The 21,607-nt window shown below is 36.7% G+C and overlaps 1 protein-coding gene across 4 annotated transcripts in view; it reads right to left on the reverse strand.

Annotated features, from left to right (window-relative positions):
• The window catches only part of GLRA3 (glycine receptor alpha 3), a 90,781-nt gene that overhangs the window by 38,568 nt on the left and 30,606 nt on the right, over positions 1-21,607 (reverse strand). For all 4 annotated transcript variants that reach the window (XM_035897808.1, XM_035897809.1, XM_009642390.2 and 1 more), the window contains one exon: positions 1,062-1,285. In XM_035897808.1, the coding sequence (XP_035753701.1) occupies positions 1,062-1,285 (224 nt within the window). The remainder of the gene's footprint in view (positions 1-1,061; positions 1,286-21,607) is intronic.

Genomic DNA, 21,607 nt, shown 5'->3' on the forward strand with positions numbered 1-21,607 from the left:
TTGTCAGGCTCTGGAATGGGGTGCCCAGGGAGGTGGTCGAGTCTCCATCCCTGGAGGTACTTAAAAGAAGGATAGATGAGGTGCTTAGGGACATGGTTTAGTGATGGGATGGCAGGGTTAGGTTAAAGATTGGACTTGATGATCTTAAAGGTCTTTTCCAACCAAAATGATTCTATATCTATGATTGTTTTTCTTTTAGTATACAAACTGTTTTACAGATTCCCGATGTCTCTTCAAAAAGTCCAATTACCCATAATGCAGTATTGTAGAAGCATGCAAAGAAAAACACTAAGTGGATGAGAAGTATATTTATTTTGAAAAATATAACATTTTTCACATGTAGTCACGGTATTAATACCAAAACTACACTGTGTCTATGTCAGCATGGCATTGGTATACTTGTATCAAATGTGTCTCTCATTGTATCAGGTTTCTGAAGATAGTGGTAAAATGCTTACTAATGTCTGTATTAATAAAAGGGAAGTGGGTAGAAGAGAAAAGAAGTAGAATAACTAGAATTTGTCAAAACTTATAAGTGATTGCTGTTTACAGCTCCTTAAATCTTTTCAAAAGTTTACTTTCTACTTTTCTCTCCATCTCCAGCAGCAAGTGAACTATTCTTTAATTCTCATGCTTCCTCAAACAGGTCATGTTTCCATGTTGAAGTGCAACTGCAATATCCAAAAAGGTGAAAAAGAAACAAGATTGGATTGTGATTACGTTGGAGGCTACAGTGTGGGAAACTCATACATAGGCCTTCTCAGATGATAATACTCCAGGATTATTTGCTCTGTGCAAGTGTACTAGCTCCTCTAGGCTTGGTATCTGTACTTTAAAATGGGAAAGGTACTTTTCTTATTGTTTTAATTATGCATATTCCTCATGAGGGATCACTTTCTATTTTAATATTATCAACGAATAGTAATGATGATAAAGCTCTATATTCAAAACTCACATTTACTTTACTGATAGTTCTGCATTACTAGCAACTGAAGATATCCATTAGCAATTCTTAGGTACACTTTTCAACTTCTGAAAAAAATATTTGATTAGACACTTACCTGATGGAATAAAGTACATTTCCATTTTTGAAAATTCTCAACAACTTATTATCTGTTGTAACTTCATGAAAGTTGGCACCTTTTTCATTAGCAAAGAACAAATCAGGTTTCCAGATTGAATCCAGCATGGATGGATCTAAGTCTAAAGAGTCATCTGGATATTCACTGTATGCGAGACGTGGATCATTCCAATTCTGACGGAGAAAGATGTTCACTCGGTAATCCTGAATGAAAGAGAAAACAAGCATAGCTTTATCAAGCATAGGGATTTAGCTTTTATTTCATTCCTTAGCCATGTAATCCCCTGTCCATCTGTGGATAACAAAAGAATTATTTAGCTGAATGCCAGCATGATACCTATTTGTATTAGTGGGGACACAAGGATAAGAATAAAGATGCATTTCAGGGCAAGTGAAAAAATTCCAGGCTAAGGAAATCCAGCCTCTGTGTACAGTTCATATAACTCCATATAACTCTACCCCTATAGTAGCTTTGCCTTTAAATCAAAATGAGAGAAGCTTAAAAAGAGTTTTGTGGAGTTACCTTTTTCTGCTCAACTCCTGATGGAGGCATTCCCACTTCCCTCTATTAGGCAGTGAGAATCTGTCCCACTGGAAGGAAACCTCAATTATTTTCTTTTCTCTCTCTCTAATTATTACATATTTTAGACACACCACTTAGACTTTCTGTGCCTCAGTTCCCTACGGAAAATTGTGTAAGCAGTACCTTGCCATAGAGCTATGTGAGAAAGACACATGGCATTTTTCATAATTAGTACCATGGCGTGATGAAACCAGAGCCAGGGATTCAGGGATCTGCACTTTACAGATGTAGAAATAAAACTTTCCCCCCCCACACCCAAAGTAAGCCAAAACCCTTAGACAAGCTTGTGCCTCTGTGTTCATAGAACTGAGCTTTTGGTGTCTTCTATGCAGCAAGAGGACATAATTCACCCTTATTTCTTTGCATGATGTCCCAAATGCCATGTAGTATCAGTTCCCTTTCCAAACTCCTGTATAAAATCGGAAGGCCAGGAAGAAGCAGGGTACGGGAGCAGTGATGGCTCTTACTGCCTGTCCCAACATGTGGACTTGTTGCACTGAAGTAAACATTTGCTCTAAACCTGGGGCACTGGGTGTGAGCACTGCAGTTCTTAGGACTTCATCTGCACTTCAGCCAAACCCAAGCTTTACCATTTAATTTGTGTAACTTGAAGCATGTCTGTCTATTTCACTTTTCTCTGTAGAATTTGATGAGTTTATGAATGGGATTACTTATAGAGTAAGGGACTTCTCATATATATAAGACTGAACAGGTGAAAAATGCATAGCAGAAAGTTGAAATGAAAATGGAAAGTGGAGGAAGACGAATGGAGGAATCTGTTCTAGGTTATATTAAGCTATTCTATATGTCATTTGGCCTAAAGTTTATTGGTTTAAATTGTTTCCAGCTTTAAAGATGAAAAAAATACTAGTTAAATTTTTCATTGAAGCAATTGAAGCTATTTTTCATTGTTCTGTCCCCTGAAAAGTCAGACTTAAATTGGCTCTCATTATTCACTAAAAAAATTCCTGATCTATCAAAAGGAAAAAGGTACATTTGACTATTTTATGAAGGACGAATATGAATCGTCTCAGTTTATAATTGTGAGCATAAGGCTGAACTGCTTTAAACAAGTAGGGTGATTTGAAGCAAGCACAGAGACCAGAACTAAACTTCTGGAACTTATTTTTTTTCTTACAAGTGGATACTATTCAAGACCAGGTTGGACGGGGCTCTGAGCAGCCTGATCTAGTTAGTGGTGTCCCTGCTCCTGCAGGGCGGTTGGACTAGATGACGTCTAGGGGTCCCTTCCAACCCAAAACATTCTATGATTCTATGATTCTATTCTCACATGCTACTTGCCTGGAGGAGTGACTCCTAACTCAAATAGCTGTGTCCTGGGGAGGTTCCCTGAGGGGAGAGAGAAATCATCGTTTAAGTTGTGGTGACTTCCACAGCCACTTCTATAACCTCAAGGCTGCCATCGTCTGAACAGCTGCTATGCCCTGGTTCTAGAGAATGAGACTGATTTATGGGTCTGGCCTTGCTTCACTGTCCTTTGAAACCTTTAGCCACAGGGTCAACTTTCTTAAGAGTGTCAGGATACTGTTCATCTACTTCATACAGCTCAATAAAATCAAAACTGGGAGATCAGGTACTTGCTTTTTGCTGTCCATGTTGAGTCTGAGACTGTTATGGACTCCAGTACTAACATTCTGATTAGCAAGTTTGAGCACACAGTGAAATCTAAAATACTTATAGAATATGCTGATTTCTTTTCATTATACTGATACAGATAGAGATATATTCCCATAGCATACAGAATATAGCTAGAATGCCTTATGGAAACTTTTGCACAAATCCTCAAGATATTAATTGCCTGACTCTCACTGGTTTCTTTAATGCATTTTTTAACAGGCACTGTATGTGGAATCCTTCTAGGTCTGAGAGAGAGATATATAAAAGAAAATTTCCAAAATATGCCCTTCATTTGAGCATTGCTTATCACTTGCTCTCATAATTTTTGAATGCTGTCATTTGAACCAATCATCAAATTTTCATGCATAAATGAATAATCTTCCAGAGCTCTACATATTGCAGTTTCAAATAGTATCATAATTTTGTCTAATATATCCATGTAAGTGAAATCTAGTTTTGTCTTTTGCATAATGTAGTCAAATAATTCTATTCTCGCTTTATTTGTTCTAGGTCACTGTAGAATTTTAACATGGAAATCTTATGGACTTTCCAAGAACACTGATAAAAGTAAATTTGAAGCCGCTATGAGAAATATTGTGAAGAATTTTGGTTTATACTCATAACTATGGCAAATTTTTGTTCATGTCAGTTAAAGATCTATATTGAAAAACACTTGAGTTTCTGGTGAAGTCATAAAAAATAGCATAGAAAGCAAATGCATTTACTAAAATCTGAAATACAAAGATCTGGTCATGAAGTTTCCACCAAATTATAAGAAAAATATAAAGACTTGTTTGAACATATTTTTACTAATTTTAGCAAGTACATATATCACAAGTGCTTGAAAATCAACCAAGAGCAAGGCCTCATACTTGTGGATTATGTGCATGTACAGACTAATAGCACCCCAATGGTTAGATTTCTCCCCTTCCAGGTTTCTGTGGCTGTTGCTAACAGCTCCATTGGACATAATGCTGGAAAAGAATTTTGCAGACAATAGCATGAGCTGGAATTTACTTTGCTGTAATGAAAGCTGAATATGATCCTTTCTACCTAAGAAGTTGTCACAGATGTACTGGGCAGACCTGCTCATGTGAAGGTTGAAGTGAGGAATGAAAATTAGCTGGATGACCTGGAGTAAAAGAAAGGCAGAACTAAAGAGAACTACTAGAGGCATGGGGGAACAGGGAATATCGGTAAATGTTATAAGGGAAAGGAATATGTGTCAGGAATAGTAAGACTCAAGGCAGTCCTGGCCTAAACAAGTAACTAATATCTTGAAGAGCCATTTCAAAATAAGTATAATTTTGTAACTGTAGTGGGCTATTTGTTTTATTGAATTTGTTTATCACCCCATAGGGAATGAGAGTATTTTGTCATACAGTTATGTGTATGTTATCGTTCCTTTCCCTCCCTCCCATCCACTCCCCCCCCCCATCAGATGCTGAGTTATCAGGTGTTCAGGTGCTAGTGGAATAGTGTTAGTAGTTTCATATTTCAACACAGCATCCTTGGTACACCAACCTAAAAAGGAATGCTTTAGAGCATATGTCACAATTCGATTCTTGGGTAAATGAAAAACATCTGTGGCCTTTATTCTACAAAATATTACATTTCCTTAATGCATTTTATCCTCAAAACATTTGGACTTCTTAATCTTGATGTAATTTGTTAAATAGGTTGCTTGCAACAGGCTAATTAAAAGCCCTTAGGAATTTTACCTTTTATTGTTTTAATTTTTATGTAATGCTGTGGAAAATAAAAGTTAGACTTAAATCTAACTCCACAGCTGAGAGATGAAATGGAAAACTAAGCAGAAAACGGTATTTTCTGCACCAGAGGAGGTCTGCACAATCCAGTATAATACTAACCTTGTTACTGCTATGGGACTAACATTTTTGATTTGCAGTTTCTATGATGTTTTCCCCTCGCAACATATGTTTTCCTGGTTTATCATAGCTTGAATTACTTTTTTTTTTTTAATTTAGAAAATTTCACAAAAAGTGAAGGATGGTTTTGGATTTTTTTATGTTGATACAAAAGTAGTAAAATGTGAGGACTTGATGGATGCAGATGGTTTGTCATAGTTGTCTTCTCTTTAAAGTTTGCTTTCTTGTTCTCACTGCTGTACATGAAAAGCTACTATGTTACAGGACACTTTAATACCTTTAATTTTTACTGGTGAGATCTTCTAAAGTTGCTATCTCAGTCTCTGAAAAACATGCAACTTGACATGCTTTTTATTGCCACGGTGACTAGTATAATCAGACAGGATGCCCCGTGGCATAGTAGTACTTTGTGGTAATAACAACTTTCCATTTTAAATTTGTTCACTGGCCTTAAGCACTATGGCACTTTAGGTAGCCTAATTACTTTGGGTAAATTGAAGGATTTTCCTTAGTTTTCCTTTGCATATCTGAAAATTTCAGACTGGACCAAAAGCTATTAAGCTAGTTATTTTAATATGCCTTTGATGAAATTTCCCTAGTATAGAAACTCAGGTATTTAAATTTAAGACCCTCAAATTGGTAAGTCATGTTCCATGCAGGTTACCAATGTCATTCCCAAACCAAAGTAGGAGAAGACCCTTGATATTCACACTGACGGTTGAGAAATGTAAATATATCTTGTGTAATCTGAAGGATTCCCCTGTATTTCCTCATGTTTAGTAGCCGGAAATCCATGTTTACTGAGATTATTTATGGTGAGGTCTCATCTGTAGTTACGCATGTTCAGAAAAAGAATATATAGAAGAAAGTGCAAAAAAGAATTATTTAAGACTGGACAATATAGCCAGTTCTGTAAGACTAGACAGGAAAATTTGATTTCTTTAAACTGGTAATACAAGGGACTTGCATTATGACTCGATTGCAATCTGTAAATATATCAAAGGGTAATATTAGAGGAAGAAAGCATTTTACATCTAAGGGCAAGAATATCCTTAATTACCAATAAATTTAGATGGGACTGAAATGGTTCATCTGTTTCCTTATCAATACTAATAAATATTGGTCATCTTTTCACCGGCATGATTTATTATTGCAAATAAGGGGACTCTATTTTTTTATCACATCTTTGCATTATATCATGTCTGAACTGCAGCAACGATAGTGCATATATCTATGCTGTATGGCAGTTCAGTTAATGAGTGGAAAAAATTGCAACAGACTCCATGCTCCACCATTAACTGTAACTCATTAATCTGTCAGAGATTTACCATAGCAGCTAATAAGAAATTAACTGTGATTTAAATTGATCGTTGAGTACTTAACTTTAATTGACATGTCAAATCTGTGTCAGAGTAACAAGAATTGACTAATGCCAAGCATCCCTAAGAACATGTTTTTCCATACTGAATAGCTGTAGGGCATTCATTACAAGAAACAATGTAGATATGCTGTTGATTATGGTAAAGAGTTTGACTCACAGAATCCTTCCTGATGCTCTGTCTCTGGATAATTCCATATGTGAAAGCTCTCTTTCCAGAATGGATCTTGGCAGTGGGTAAAACTAAGAGTGACCTTATTGTTCTCACTCTGGATTTACAGAACCCATAGAGCAACAGCAGTACTGCACCACTCCCTCAGTAAGAAGCAGCTTTGTGAATTTTCCAGAACCACAGGATTCCTCCCTCAGAAAGAAATGTCTTCCTTGATGGGCCTTAGGAGAAAGACAGACTTCTGCAATTTTTCTTTCTAATCCTGTGACTCTTGCAATTTTGCTGCATAAGGGCAAGTATTCAGTTCTGTGCATGAAGACATCGAAAAATTTCCTGTCTAGTCCTGCCTCAAGTTAGTTGGCTAAACACTTTGTTGATGATTAGGATCTCTAGATCTGAGCCCTTGCAGGCTGAGGATGCACTGTAAGGCCTGTTCAGTTCCTGGATAAAAGCTCTAATCCTAGACAAGTTTGAAAATTGTGGGTGCTGTTACCCCCTCCATTAGGTAGGACAGGCCAGATGGTTTGGGGATTTGGGTGAGGCTAACTCGCCTCTGATCTCAGGAAGCTTTAGGAAATTATTTGAGCTATTCAGAAAAGATTGTTGATGGGTTTTGGTTGAAGAATTCTCTCTTTCTTTGTCCATGGATATATAAAAGCAGATTTTAAGTTTTTCATTAATAGTTTTAATCTTTCTGGTTGGTTTGTTTAATGGTTTTGGTTTGTTGTTTGGTTTTGTCTGTTTTTCTTATGCTTCCGAACTACTAAGTATCCAGGTGGGTGTCCTGTGAATAGTTTTTTTAAAATTTTATTTAAATTTTTCCTAATTCCTTTGCAGAGTTGGACTCCAGTAACTGCCCAGCAATACTCATATTGAAGTCAATAGAAATAGAACTGCCCTGGTTTCAGCTGGGATAGAGTTAATTTTCTTCATAGTAGGTAGCATAGTGCTGTGTTTTGGATTTAGGAAGGGAAGAATGTTGATAACACACTGATATTTTTAGTTGTTGCTAAGCAGTGCTTAGACGTCTCAAGGACTTTTTGAGCTTCTCCTGCTGGGCCAGGTGCATAACAAGCTGGGAGGGAGCACAGCCAGGACAGCTGACCCAAACTGACCAAAGGGGTATTCCATATAATATAACGTCATGCTTGGGGGGAGTTAGTTGGTCGGTTGTGGGGAGAGTGATTGTAGCTTGGAGAGTGATTGCTGCTTGGGATGGGCTGGGCATCGGTCGGCAGGTGGTGAGCAATTGCATTGTGAGAACTTACTTGGCAAAGAACTAGCTAAAAGTGGGACTTCAAAATTGCTACCTGTAATATCAGATGTCTCAGGCTCCCTTACAAAATCAAAATTCAGAGTTCAGCAAATAAATATATACGCTACTTGTGCACCAAGTGCTCTTCCAAGAGCTTCACAACCTTGGATTCTGAAGTGGTATGGCCTCTGTTAATGTTCTGCCTGGGACAGATGAATGTCACCTTCTTTCTTTTATTCTGGTTAAGTAATATCTCAGTCACCATCACTGCTAATGGTTTGGAGGATGAGAACTCTTCTGTCACTACTCCAGTACAGTCTTTCCTTTACTGAAAATATGGGGTCACTTACAGGATGGTTATTAGTACAGAATTATCAGTCTTTGTCATTCAACCCATAGCTAAAAGAAGAATATAATCAGTAGTTTCTGTGAGGACTCCTTGATTTTTAGCTTCTGACTCCCTTGTCTTCATAACAAAACATTCAAAATCTGTTGAATTCAACAGTGTGCTACAAAATCAACTTATTTTCCATAGGTTTTAGGATGGAAGCATTGCAAAAGGGACAGGTTTAGTTAATTATAGTGTTGGGTTTTTTTCTGGTTTATGATCAGTAACAATGGCTGGGCTTTAGTTTCTATGCTCACAAATAATCATCATATCAAAAGTCAAAGCTAGTTAATATCTAGGATTTTACTCTTAAAAAAATTAATTAAACACAGTAGCGACATACTGTATAGTAATATTTGTCACAGCTCTTAATGGATGTCCTAGAATATTTATTAATTGCAGATTGAATATACTACTTCCATTCTTAATGGAAGTTTTTTGTTCCCAGCTCCTAATGTATTACACTAAAATCACATTTTTGCAACTTGTTCAATGTAATTGCTTTTTTAAGCTTTAGCTCAGGAGCTTCTAAAATATTTGCACTTTCAAGCAGAGGTATAAGGGATTAGATGAAAATGGACATGACAATTACATGAACAAACATCATGCACTAAGCCTCTGTCTTCGTTGATCTTTGCCATGTTCTCTGTTGACAAAAGATTTTGGTTTTTTTTTCTGCAGATAAATGATGTGTCCCTGAAGATGCTTTTGCTCTAACAGCAGAAGGTATTTCTTGTTAAGTGAAAAGCTGAGTTTTTCTGACATTATTCGTTTGTTCAGATGAATTTTTGTTGCTATATATTCCGTGTTGTTATTAATACATTTTATATGCTAACACTTAGAATATGACTAGTTTCAGTGAGTGACTGAATGGGCTAATAGTATAACTCTTACTGAAAACATGTATTTGAAATCATCCTCTGTTTCATCTCCTCAGGGAAATATAACCTAATTAGATCAAATAGGAATTTGGGAATCCCATATTAACTTTCCCTGTAGCCTTTCTTCTGTTGGTAGGTAAATATGACATTGTCTAAAATAGGGTAAATAGGGTAAAATGAAAAGTAAAGCTGAACTAGTTCAAGTCCAGAAGCAGGGCCTGCTAACTCCAGCAGCTTAAAAGCCTGCTAAAATGGGCTGTGGGAAGGGATGTATCTCTAACTTTAAACAAACTTGATTAGATATGAGTTGTCTTTAAATCTATTGATAGCCATGAAGTGCACCAAGAAGTCTGTCAGGAAAATCATGTTGGTTCAGAGGTTCTACCCTGATGCTATGGCAACACATAAAAGTTAATGTGGATTAACTGTATCACTACTGAGGATAAAAAGAACAATTTGTTTGTCTGCACAAAGATATCTAGTGGCATTTGAAAATCCCTAAGATATTCTGTCTTTTTGCTGCTGGTTCAGAAAGATGCATTTCTCCTGCAATCCTATGATACGTCTACTGGCCTGGATAACCCAGGCACTCAGGGATTATTAAGGCCGTCTCTAAAAACACTAAATGCACATAAGCAACTAAATAAAGCAACTTGACCAGGCACAAACTCCATTCCGTATCCATTTGCTAACCTGCTCCTTTCATGAAGAAATTAATTTTGTGAATCAGTGCACATGGGTCTAGAGGAGTAGCAAGGGAGAAAGAAGAAATATCAAGCTCTTGGGCTGCTACTTGGCCCATGATGAAGGGGGCAGAAGTAGAGGTTACTCACTAAAAAGCCAATCCTAACCTTATTTTAACAGATCTCAAAAACTGTGGTTTGTAATACTAGAGTACACCAGAACAGTAGTCACAGACACAAATCATATTTAAAGTTCTACTATAAATATTTTTAAATTGCAGTAAAATTATCCAAAATGAAAGAAGGACTTAACCAATGTAAAGTATAAACAGATACTTTGAAAAGTGTTTTGGTTTATATATATGTATTATAATTTATATATAATACAAATTTTATCAAGGTGTGCAAATTACGTATATGTTCAGTTTTCTGAAGCTGTAGAGTAACTAGTTTCCTAACATTCACAAAAATAAGGAAAAACATACTGAAAACCAGGGAACTAATAAAAACTGACTAGAAACATCAAATTTTCAGTATTCTATCCCTTCATTCCTACAAGAGGTCAAGTAGCTAAACCCTCATTCAATTTAAATCTATAAAAGAAGATAGAGCAACTAAAAAGAAGATTGTGGATCCCACATATTGTAGCACACAATGTTTGTAGATAGAAAGCAGACTAGAAATCTTCTTTAACTAATCCTGTTGTGTCAATAAATTAGCTTTCATATGTTCCTACAGATTTACATTTTGGAAATCTTTTAAAAGCAATGTAAAGACTGATTATTTTTTAAAGCAAAGAAATAAATTCAGATTCCCAAGTTGTTTCAAATTCAAAGTCTGTTGAAGATTATTGTTTTATTACTAAAAGCAGGTAAAGAAGAAATAGTGAATACATACTTTTTCTCAGTTACATGCATTCAGTATATTTGTTTTTAATTCACCTTCAATATCTTTGTGATTGTGATAGTGTTTGATATGCCTGTTCACACTGACTCACAGTCTCCAACAAGAAATGCCTTGAGGAGGTTTCTGGCTGTTTTTTTCTAGGAAAGAAAGATATGGGATTAAATTTGCTCATAGGGTTTGATAACGTTTTGTAAAGGCTTGCAAATTGGGACCTTTCCAAACTGTGGAGAAGGTTGCAGCTAGAGGGAGCTGACTTTTCTTGGCCTCCCTGTGTCGAAAGCTCTGGATGAAGCTGCTGAGAAAATAAAAGCCTCTGCAAGCTGGAGCACTAGAGGCAGAGGAGCGGAGAAGCCTGTGAGCTGGGATTACCTGTGATTTGGAGAGAGGGAGGAAGGTGACAATCTGTAGATCCCTGTCTAGAGGTACCTGTCAGGTCAATCTAGATGGCAGGGTAGTGCTTCCTGGGTAAGATGGTTAACTAGCAGAAGGGACACAGGAAAGTGCCTTGGGGCTGAGAGATGGTACAGAACCCAATTTCTGTGGTGTAGGAGATGACTGGGCCTGCTTAGGACAATGTGATAAGTGAGACAGATTCTGAAGTTGCAAGGGTTACTTTGTGCTATTGAAGAAACCAAACTGTCTGAGAGATGCTGAGTTTTACTATTGTGTAAATTGGCATGAGAATCTAGAAGGATTTAGAGGGGGGAAAAAAAAAAAAAAGAGATCTAGCACCATCATTGTAATGCCAGTAATGACATGTGGAAGAGCATCAGTAAAAAATGCATGTCAGCACACACTTTACTGTTATCATTTCGCTTTTAAAGAACGTTAAAGCCTGAACCACAATCTCATAATACCTGTTGTTCTACCATAGTGGCCATATCTGATAGCATGCTGTGTATTCTCTTTGGAAAAGGAAAAAGGTTATGTAGAAAACAGATTCTTACAAACACTTTTAATAAATTGTATAAGTTTACTCTTTAAAATTAAGGTATTATAAAATGGTTTCAACTTTTTTGGATATGACTTAGGATATGTCTTTGTAGTATGTATGTATGATGTATAAAAAATCTGAGCGCACAGGTCTTTCATACTGAGTGATTACTTTGGCTACTGTAATTAAAAATGCACACTCAGAGTGCATTAAATACCAAGTATTCAGAATACAGTAAAGACATGAGAGCAGAACTGAATATTTAAATGATGTCAAAATAACTCAAACTTAATCAAGGAAAGAATTTCAAGGTTAATGCTTCATGTAAAGTGTTTGTAGTGGAGAGATTTTCCAGCGCATATTTTCTAGACTCAAGAACAGAAATTAGGAACAAAGGTGCCAATCTAAAAATCCTTTCTTTTCTTAATTCAGATTCATTTAACAGTTATTCTAAAGTTGACTGTAGTTTTTGTGTCTGTAAACAAAGTGTTAGTAAATTGCAGGTTCATGCAAAAATGAGGGAGAAAAGGTATTCTTAAAGTGATAGATGGGGATTTACAGACTTAACTCCCATTAGTGTTAATAGGAGTTAAGGACAAAATCCCCATATATCATGACGAGATTAATTCCCATTGCTTAAAAACACATGATGAAGCAGCTACGCTAAAGATATTTGAAATTTTTTTTTTTGGCCCAGCCTTTTCATTTTTTTTTTTTTTTTAAACAATATCTTTACATTGGTATCTGTGTCCTTTTAAACTGAAGCAATATCATGAGTGTTACATAATCATAACCTCAGTGGAATTATCTTCTTGTATGATTGCAACAAAAGATGAAACTTTATAAACAGCATACCTTATACAATGTGAACAGAGCTATGTAGTGATGGCACAGTCTTATTTTCACTGATCCTCAGGTTTTCTACAATAGTGACTGAGCAGATCTCAGCTTGCAAATTAGTTACCTTCACAGCTTTTTCTGAGTAATGCTGTAATTGCTATAACAGGATACAGACTTTTAGAAACAGCTAACCTGGTAGCTCCTATTCAAGCAGATTGGAAAGGCTAATATAAAAATGCAAAAGTAAATAAGAAAATACTGGAGGGGATGAGAGTAATGCTGTAGGCTTTCATAGTGCAGTGCTGTATAAGTCATGGCTTTTCCTTTAAGTGAAAAAGAGCAGTCAGAGAAAGAAGAATCAATGGAAACAAGCATAGGTTAGAGGTAATAAGAGGTGTGATGTTTCCTCCAGCTTTTCTAGAACAAGATCAGATGGGTGTAGGTAAACAGAGGATGTAAAAATTTGGCTAAAGGCTAAGTCTCCCTTAGAATGAGAAGAAAAAGATTCTGGAAGAACCTTTCATAAAGGCTGGCAAATAAAGAAACCATTTGGGGTTTAGACATTAGAAGAATTGATGAATAGAATTATAAAACAAAATTGTCTGCGGTAACAAGGGTTTGCACCGGTAATGTAGGAGGTCCCTTCCAGTCTTCTGCTCCTAATAATTACAATATGGCGCTATGAGGAAATAGAAAATTTGATGTCTTTAAATTGAGCTGTTCAGCTTTCAGTATTGTATAGAGAGTTTTGTAAAATCTTTAAGAATGTTTGTTAAAACAGACCAGAGAGAATGAGAAAAATATTTCCTATAGTATGTCTGGAAGAGCTGATTGTAACACCTATCCTGGTAAATATTTAGCTACTTTTAGATAAAACAGGACAATTACTCCTAGACTTAGGTTACTAAGGCAGCTGCAGGCCTGGACTCGGTCTTTTCTTCAAATGAGGTAAAAAATATTTGAAGCTAGGTTTCCCTTATCATATGTAAGAATTCATGAAAACATTGCCCAGCACACAAGTCTAAGACTACCACTGCTGTCTGTTCCCTAGACCTATGGAACAATCTCTGACTGACGTGTTCTAAAAAGTTTACAGAATTGGGACCTGAAGCTGGTATAGATAGCTGTATACCTGATTCGACATTTCTCCCAGGCTGACTTTGAAGTCAAGCTGTATTCATCTGGTGGCAGTTGAAGGGAGATTTTGTGGCTGCTCACCTCAAACGAGTGGATACAGCCACTCAGCTTTCAGCATGAGGCTAGAGGTAGTGTGGGGTATTTTCCATGTTTTGAGTGACAGCTGGGACTATAAACTACTTGTTGTTTTTCATGAAGAATCTTGGAGATTTTATTCAACATCTAACATTTTGTTGTTGCTGTTGTTCATTAATGAATTTTTTTATTTGAACATTTGTGTATTTATGTATTGGCAAAGAGTACTAAAGTGTTTAAGCGTTGTGTCCTAGCCTTTTCTTAAATTGAATGACAAAAACCTGCTAAAATTTAGGAAGAAAAGATTATTAATGTTTGCTTTTAAAAAATCTGTACACAGTTCTCTTCAATTAATGTAATTTGTAGGTATGGAACTGCATCTTCAGGCACTACAAAAAATAGGATCAGCAAAGAATCATAGAACCATAGAATGTTTTGGGTTGGAAGGGACCCCTAGAGGTCATCTAGTCCAACCCCCCTGCAGTGAGCAGGGACACCGCTAACTAGATCAGGTTGCTCAGAGCCCCGTCCAACCTGGCCTTGGATGTTTCCAGGGATGGGGCCTCCGCTACCTCTCTGGGCAACCTGTTCCAGTGTTTTACCACCCTCATTGCAAAGGATTTCTTCCTTAGATCCAGTCTAAGCCTACCCTGTTTTAGTTTAAAACCATTACCCCTTGTCCTGTCACAGCTGGCCCTACTAAAAAGATTTTCCCCATCTTTCCTATAGGCCCCCTTTAGGTACTGAAAGGCCGTAAGCAGGTCTCCCCACAGCCTTCTCTTCTCCAGGCTGAACAAGCCCAACTCTCTCAGCCTGTCCTCATAGGAGAGGTGCTCCAGCCCTCGGATCATTTTAGTAGCCCTCCTCCATGTCCTTCTTGTGCTGAGGGCTCCAGAGCTGCTTTAAAAGGAGAAAACCTGTTGTCAGTCTTCATGACAGATTTTCTACCTAAGTGCAGAGTGCCTGTCTTCTGCATGTGTCATACTCTAGAAACACTGTTCTTGCATCTTGGGAAACTTGAGAGATTGCTTCTTGTCTGTTGGAAATAAATAAGAAGTTTTGTCTGGAAACCTTGACAGGACCACACAGGTCTGAAATGAGTCATAAGTTGCCCTTATAGATGGGTATTAAGATCCAGATAATCCATTCATATCAGGACGAAAAGTTAAACAAAACCAGCAGGCTATATTTCTGACTTAGATATTTATTCTCCATATTGCAGAAAGATCCCACTGAATTTCAGCTCTAGGTTCCAGAAAAGATTACAGAACTTGGCTGTGACTCAGCCACCAAGCTTTACTGCGATAAATACAAAACCTATTCCAATTCTTCTTCCAAAAAATCTTGAAATAAATTATGAGTCACAACCACAAAAGTGAATCCAGTTTACAAATCAGAACAACTGAAATGGGAATTTTAGTATTTCATTGTGGAAACCTTCTGGTATATTATGTTTCCACATTCTGCTTTACACGCATCTGTTTTTGCAAAAGGGCCACACCTTTATTCTGTTTGTGCCCATTACTTGGCTGCTGTCAGTGAAAACTGTTGGTTTGAACTTCTGCTTTACTGTAGACACGTCATATTTTCAGACCTATGACTTGTTCATTCACAGAATATAGTCCTTTTTAGTTCTTGCCTAACTTTTATGTTTCCATTAATACTGCAAATGCAGGCTAACAACTGAGTTGGATCCTCTGTGGCAGTACTTTAATCTAAAACTATCCAAAAGGTCCAAAACTTTTTCAAGCAGCTTTTCATCATTACAGTATCACTTATTCTAGACTGTAACTTCACACTCAATCTAGAGATGTTGACTGCATGAAATAATTTCCTTTCATAAAGGAAGTTTCAAGGCTTCATAAATCATTGAAGGGATACCTAGAAATGGCAGGTTTTGAGACCTGAAACAGGACCTTGCTGTTTTTCCAGTATTTTCTCACACAAATGCACTCTGTTATTAGGTGAGTTTGCACTGTATCTCCAGAGCTTTCAGCAGAATTTGGCCTCAGGATGCTATCTAAAATAAACCTGAGGTTTTGAGTTAGTTTGTTGCTGTTTTATGGTGACAAATAAGAAAGATTAACCTAATATTTAAAAATACAAGATTATTTGTTCATTTTTACTGACATGTCTCTATTCATAGTCGATATCGCTGGTTTTGTGTATATGTTGAATATACTGGCTTTCAAACATATGAAATATGTGGAAGCCATCCCCATAACTGATCCTCTTTTTCAAATAATGTAATCACACTCTATTAACCAGGGAATGAACACTACTGCTCCCTAATAACTCACTGGAGAGTTGCTTCTGAAAACAGTTTAGAAACCACTGGCTTGAGGATCCAAGGAAAGAAGCCTGCCAACCAGCTTCTGCAAAGGCCATCAACTCCAGCAAAAGCAAAGCTTCTGGCAATTTTTAAAAATCAATTTAATCAGCCATTTTTTGCTAGTCTGAACCTAAACAAAACATGATAGTAAAAACTATTTTCTTCAGTGCAAAGCCCATTTGATACCCAAATTCCTGGAATTTAATTCTGGAATGATCCAATCCAAACACTGGATATTATTTTTTTCTGAATCATTTGTAAATCATCAAAGGAATCAAAAAGGAAAAATTGACATTTCCTTTACTTTTTCAGAGTCATAAAAGGAGCTCAAAAGGCTGGAGTTATTTCCTGAGAAAAAACTCCAGTGTAGATGCCAGGAAAGAATACAGGAATATTCTCACAACACAGAAAGGGAAGGTTAGGAAAAGGTATAGAATGGTACAGTCATCCTAATAAGCTTCCCAGAGGCCCAGAGATAAACAGTGTGATAATTTCTCCTCATTTCTGACTTGTTGTGTAAGGATGATTTTCAGTGTTAGTAGGGAATCCGATTTCCCCAGTTTGGGAAATTCAGCTATTGGTACGTGATAACCATTATGTGCAGTATCATCTGTACCAGCCTCTTCTATGCATCACCCAGCCTACCTATCTGCTGCACCATCTATTACAGTTTATCAGCAAATCAGATACTTGACCCTCATGTTTTTATGCACAGCTCTAATTGGGCTCATTATTAATAGGCATCTGTAAACACTTCTTCTCAACACCCGTTAGGGGTATGCGGTATGCACCCTTGATTAGCTGTTGCAAGCAGTTGGTACCATGCCACACCTTGTAACTTGGTGAGATGGACCGGAGTCGGCTGTGCTACCTTTGCCTACCATTTCCTTGCCCCTCTCTGTTTCTCATGCCATTGCACTGTTGTAATACCAGCCAGCGTCTTACCTGATGTCTTCCACCACACAGTATCTGAATTCCAAGATGCCCTTCTAAAAAGTTATCCTAGACTAAAAGTTTCAGAGCAGAACTGCATAAAACAATATTTTCCATTTGCTGGTTATAAAGCTAACATATAGTTTTGGTTTTTTTTTAATTTGAAAACAAATTATGCTATTTGTTTGCTAATTAATACCCTGTATGCATTGCAGTGTGCTTTTTCAAGCACACTTTGGTTGCATCCTATAGAAATTCCATACAATATGGAACATAGAGGCTGTATCTGGGGAGGGTGATATGATGCTGTCTGCTTAGAATGCAGGTTCAGCCGGGGGATTTGCATGGATTAACCTGGTCATGTGAAAAACTGAACAGCTGCAGACCTGCTAGAATTTGAAAAATCTCTGTCTACTCCTGACTCTGTGACTCAGGGTAGCAGAGGCAAGTTTGTGATAAAATAAAGGATGTTAAATAATCTGTCTTCCAAACTCATACAAGAACATTCTGGTGACGTCTATGTGCCTTGGTAGAAGGGAGTTAATTGTCAAATAGGAAAAAAAATTTTATTTTTTTTTTTTTAATTTTTAAACTGTAAAGTGGCCTTTACTGCATATTCACTCATCTGAGATAAAAATTGTGCAATGTGGATATTTCTGCCCATCACTTCAGTATTAACACATTGCTATATCCATAACACAGAATTCTTCAGCATGTTTTCACCAAAGGCAGACGTGTTTTTCCTTGTATTTGAGACAATCAACTAAATGATTCATTTAGGAAAACTATTTGGTGAAACTCTTCAGCATTAAGCTTTACAACGTATACAAGTGAATACTCCTTTCAAGTACTCGATTTAAAGACAACTTAGAAAGGTAGAATAGAAAATAAACAGAAGAAAGATGAAGCTAATGAAATTAGAGAGCTGTGACTTGTGAAAGGAGAGTAATTATGATGGCTTAAAAATGGGTTAATGTAGGTTAAAAGCACATTTTATTTGTGAATGTAAGATAATCTCTTTAGTGCTGGGAGCACAGAAAGATCTATCACCTGCTTCCTAAAAACATTCAGGACAACACAATTCTTTTCAGACTGAGTCAAGAAATATCCATTAGCAAAAATACGGCAGGAACAAATCACAGACATATGCTTTTTAATGTGTTAATTGTCTGCACCGTTGTCATTTGCTATCAGCTCTCTGGGTGAGTGTCCCTTTCAATGCACTTTTAGCATGTGCATTATGCTAAGCATATTAATACATACTTAGTAAATATTACCATAAATATGCATGAAGATCAAAGTGTTGTTCTTGACCTTTAAAACTCAGGAAACCTTGAGAAAGTTGGTCAGTCATATTTACTAAAATAAAAGGAGGCTTTTTGGTATGGCCTATCATCTGCCCCATAGCCTAACTACTCTGTAGCCTTTGCTTCATGTATTCAGTTTGTGTTTTGTCTCTGAACATTTGTAGTTGAAAATGTTGGCATTGATGTTATTCTCACCCTGTAAGACTTAATAATCTCTCTTTTTTTTTTTTTTTTTTTTTTTTTTTTTGTTGGTAACTGCCAAAAATATATGACACTGCTCTTAACAATCAGGAAATCTCTTAGCATTAGGAAATTCAGTGCAAATACAAGCTGAGCAAATGCAGCTTGAGCCAAAAAGAGAAACTCTGTAAGGAACTTTTGAGGATGCTGTGATCAAACCTGAAATGTAAGTTCCAGTGCACCAATAAGAAAATGATTTGGTTCCCATATTGCCAATATACATTTAACTTTACACGACCAAGCAATCCGATTGATTTCTCAGATTTTTGAGGTTAAGTGTGCTTAGGTACGTCGCTATTTATTGTGAATAAAAAACTTCAGATGCTAACTTATATTAATTATATCATATTAATTTCATATCATGTAATAGTCATTTTATTCTGGGCTTCCATGTTTTTTTAATTTCCTGCTATTCTTTAAGTTTTCTAAATCCTTATGTGAAATAAAGAATAGTAGCGACATGAAAAAAATGAAAGACTGGACCTAGGTTTTCCTTTATGCATGCAACACAGTAAGAGTTTTTCTTGGCTAGAAGAAGAGTGTGAAATCCTCCCTTTGTGAATACCATTGAGACATAGACAGACCTGGTAGTACTGTTTGGCTCAATAACACAGAAAGATTGGCAAGGCTGGACCCTAAGTGGTGCCGATGATGGAAGTTTAAAGTTTTTAATTATGTGACTTACTTTTTTTACTTCCTCCTCACAGCACACATGACATTAAGTTCCTCATATAGTTAAGATTACTTAGGTTCAACTAGAATCACGGCTTCCTAGCAAGAGGTGGGATGCCTTTTCCCCACTGCGAACCATCTGATTTGTCTTTTGAGACAAATAAAGGGAAGATGAAATAACTGTAGCCCATACTCTAAAGAAGTTGAAAGAAATGTAAAAAATGAGAAAAAAGAAAGAGAGAACGAACCACTTTAAAGAGCTGGCAAGCTGTAAGGCAAATTAAGCTACTTTTTTTGGTTTGGCCGTCTCTCCTGACCTGTTCTACCCCGCTGTATAAGAGTACAAAGGCCTGGATGAGTTTAAGAGAATTTGCTTGCCAAAAAGCCGGTTCCTGCCGCACCCCGTGGGTTCCCATTGCACACTAACAAACTAACTAACAAACACTAACCCATTGTTTTTCTGCAACTGTGTTATACATAACCGAGGCAGCAGAGGGAGCTCAAAGATTTAGGTCATCGGTGAGAGAACTAGAGACCAGAGAGGCAGGGAGAAAAAGAGACTGAGATTGCCAAGAACATTTACGAAAGCAAATAGATTATATGCAGATCCCGTTATTCAGCTGGTAGTTTTAAATACCTGCGAGACTTCAAGGTACCACTTAATGGCCAGGTTTTATTTTGCACTTGTTGCTTACTTAAGCTCTTTTGTTTAAAGTTTGGAAAAAAGTATTTATCAAGAACCTAACATCCTTTTTGAGCCTAATAAATTGTTCTAATGAGTCCTTCTATGTTTAAAGACTTAGAATAAATGTTGAGACATAGGTACCTGAATTTTAAGGACTACAGTAAATAAAATTGGTAAAATAGTGACAATTGGTAAAATACTGAACTGCAGTGAACTGACTTTTGTTCAACAGTGCGGAAATTGTTTGTAAAATATTGCAAGATTTTTTAATTGTAATTTTAAGATAGAGAGGGTTTCATGTTTTTCAGAAGATATTAATCTTCAGTGTTGGGAAGAAGTAAAGCTAATGAAATACATAAATGAAAGTCCTATCTACAAACCCCCATTTGTTCTTCTGCAAAAGAAGATTTGAGTCTCTGAGATGTCAACAGCTGCTGACCGGAAGCAAAAGTCTGTTCTGAACTGTATCAGTGAATACATTATAAACTGAATACCAGCATCATGAGGGCAGCATTTGTCTAAGGTCAAGCTTGTGCTTAATTGTCCAGTTTTTGAATATATATAATGGATAGGAATTTGTGTTTCTGACCAGGTTTGGTATTTTCTATGACATACTACCTGGAAGTGTGCGTTACAGACCTGGTTGCAGTCTAGCTCAGCTGTTTTAATTGGCTTTCAAGGCAACACAGAACAGAATGTATTTCATTTTAAGAGACAATTATTGTGATAACTTACTAAGTTGTACTGAAAGGAAATGTTTATAATTCTTTTTTTTTTTTTTAAGAGAAAATACACTTGAGATGTGAACTCAGGCATCCTGTTTCCACACTCAGGATAATAATAATAATAGTAAGTGGCAGCAACTTCAATTTTCTAAATATCGTTTTTATAGTGATCTAGTTGCTGGATCTTTGCGTTTTACTGACTCCGTGGTCTGCCTCCTGCTTTGCACCAGATTCACTCATGCAGTCATCAAAAAATAGCTGTGGAACACTGTTCTCATCATGGGGGCATTGGTTAATCCTCTGGTTGAACCTGAATAAATCTCCTTGGATGCCATGTCAATCTGTTTGGGATTTACAAACTGGCAAGGCACCCAAATACAAATTAAAGTAATTTTCTACCTGATAAAAATCATGTCCCTCTCTTAGTTCTCAGTAACATCTAATGCTGTGTTTTAAGGCAGGTAAAGATCAGGCAGCTGTGAATAACACTTTGAAGATAGGGGGCATAAATATTTGACTTTATGAATTTATGGTATTGATTTCCTAACTACATGTCCTTGGCTATATTCAAAGGTCTCAATTTTGCTCTTACTGGTAGTTCAGAAGGATGGTTTTTGCTAGTATTATTCCTTTATCTTCTTTTTTGGTTGGCGTTTTTTTTTTTTTTTTTTTGCTATACTAATTATTTTTAGCCCATATTCTGTCATTCCAAGTATGTATCCTGACCCCTGGAATTGTATTTACTATATTTGGATCTTACTAACTCCCACACTTCCTTCTTCATCTCTCTATCTTTTAACACTCTCTGCCCCAAATTACTGTGTAACTGTTTTCAACGGTGTTTATTTGCCTTTCTTCAAAATACATGAAGCA

The sequence above is a fragment of the Egretta garzetta genome, unplaced genomic scaffold, assembly GCF_000687185.1.
Source record: "Egretta garzetta isolate BGI_Z169 unplaced genomic scaffold, ASM68718v1 scaffold46, whole genome shotgun sequence".
Classification (NCBI taxonomy): domain Eukaryota; kingdom Metazoa; phylum Chordata; class Aves; order Pelecaniformes; family Ardeidae; genus Egretta; species Egretta garzetta.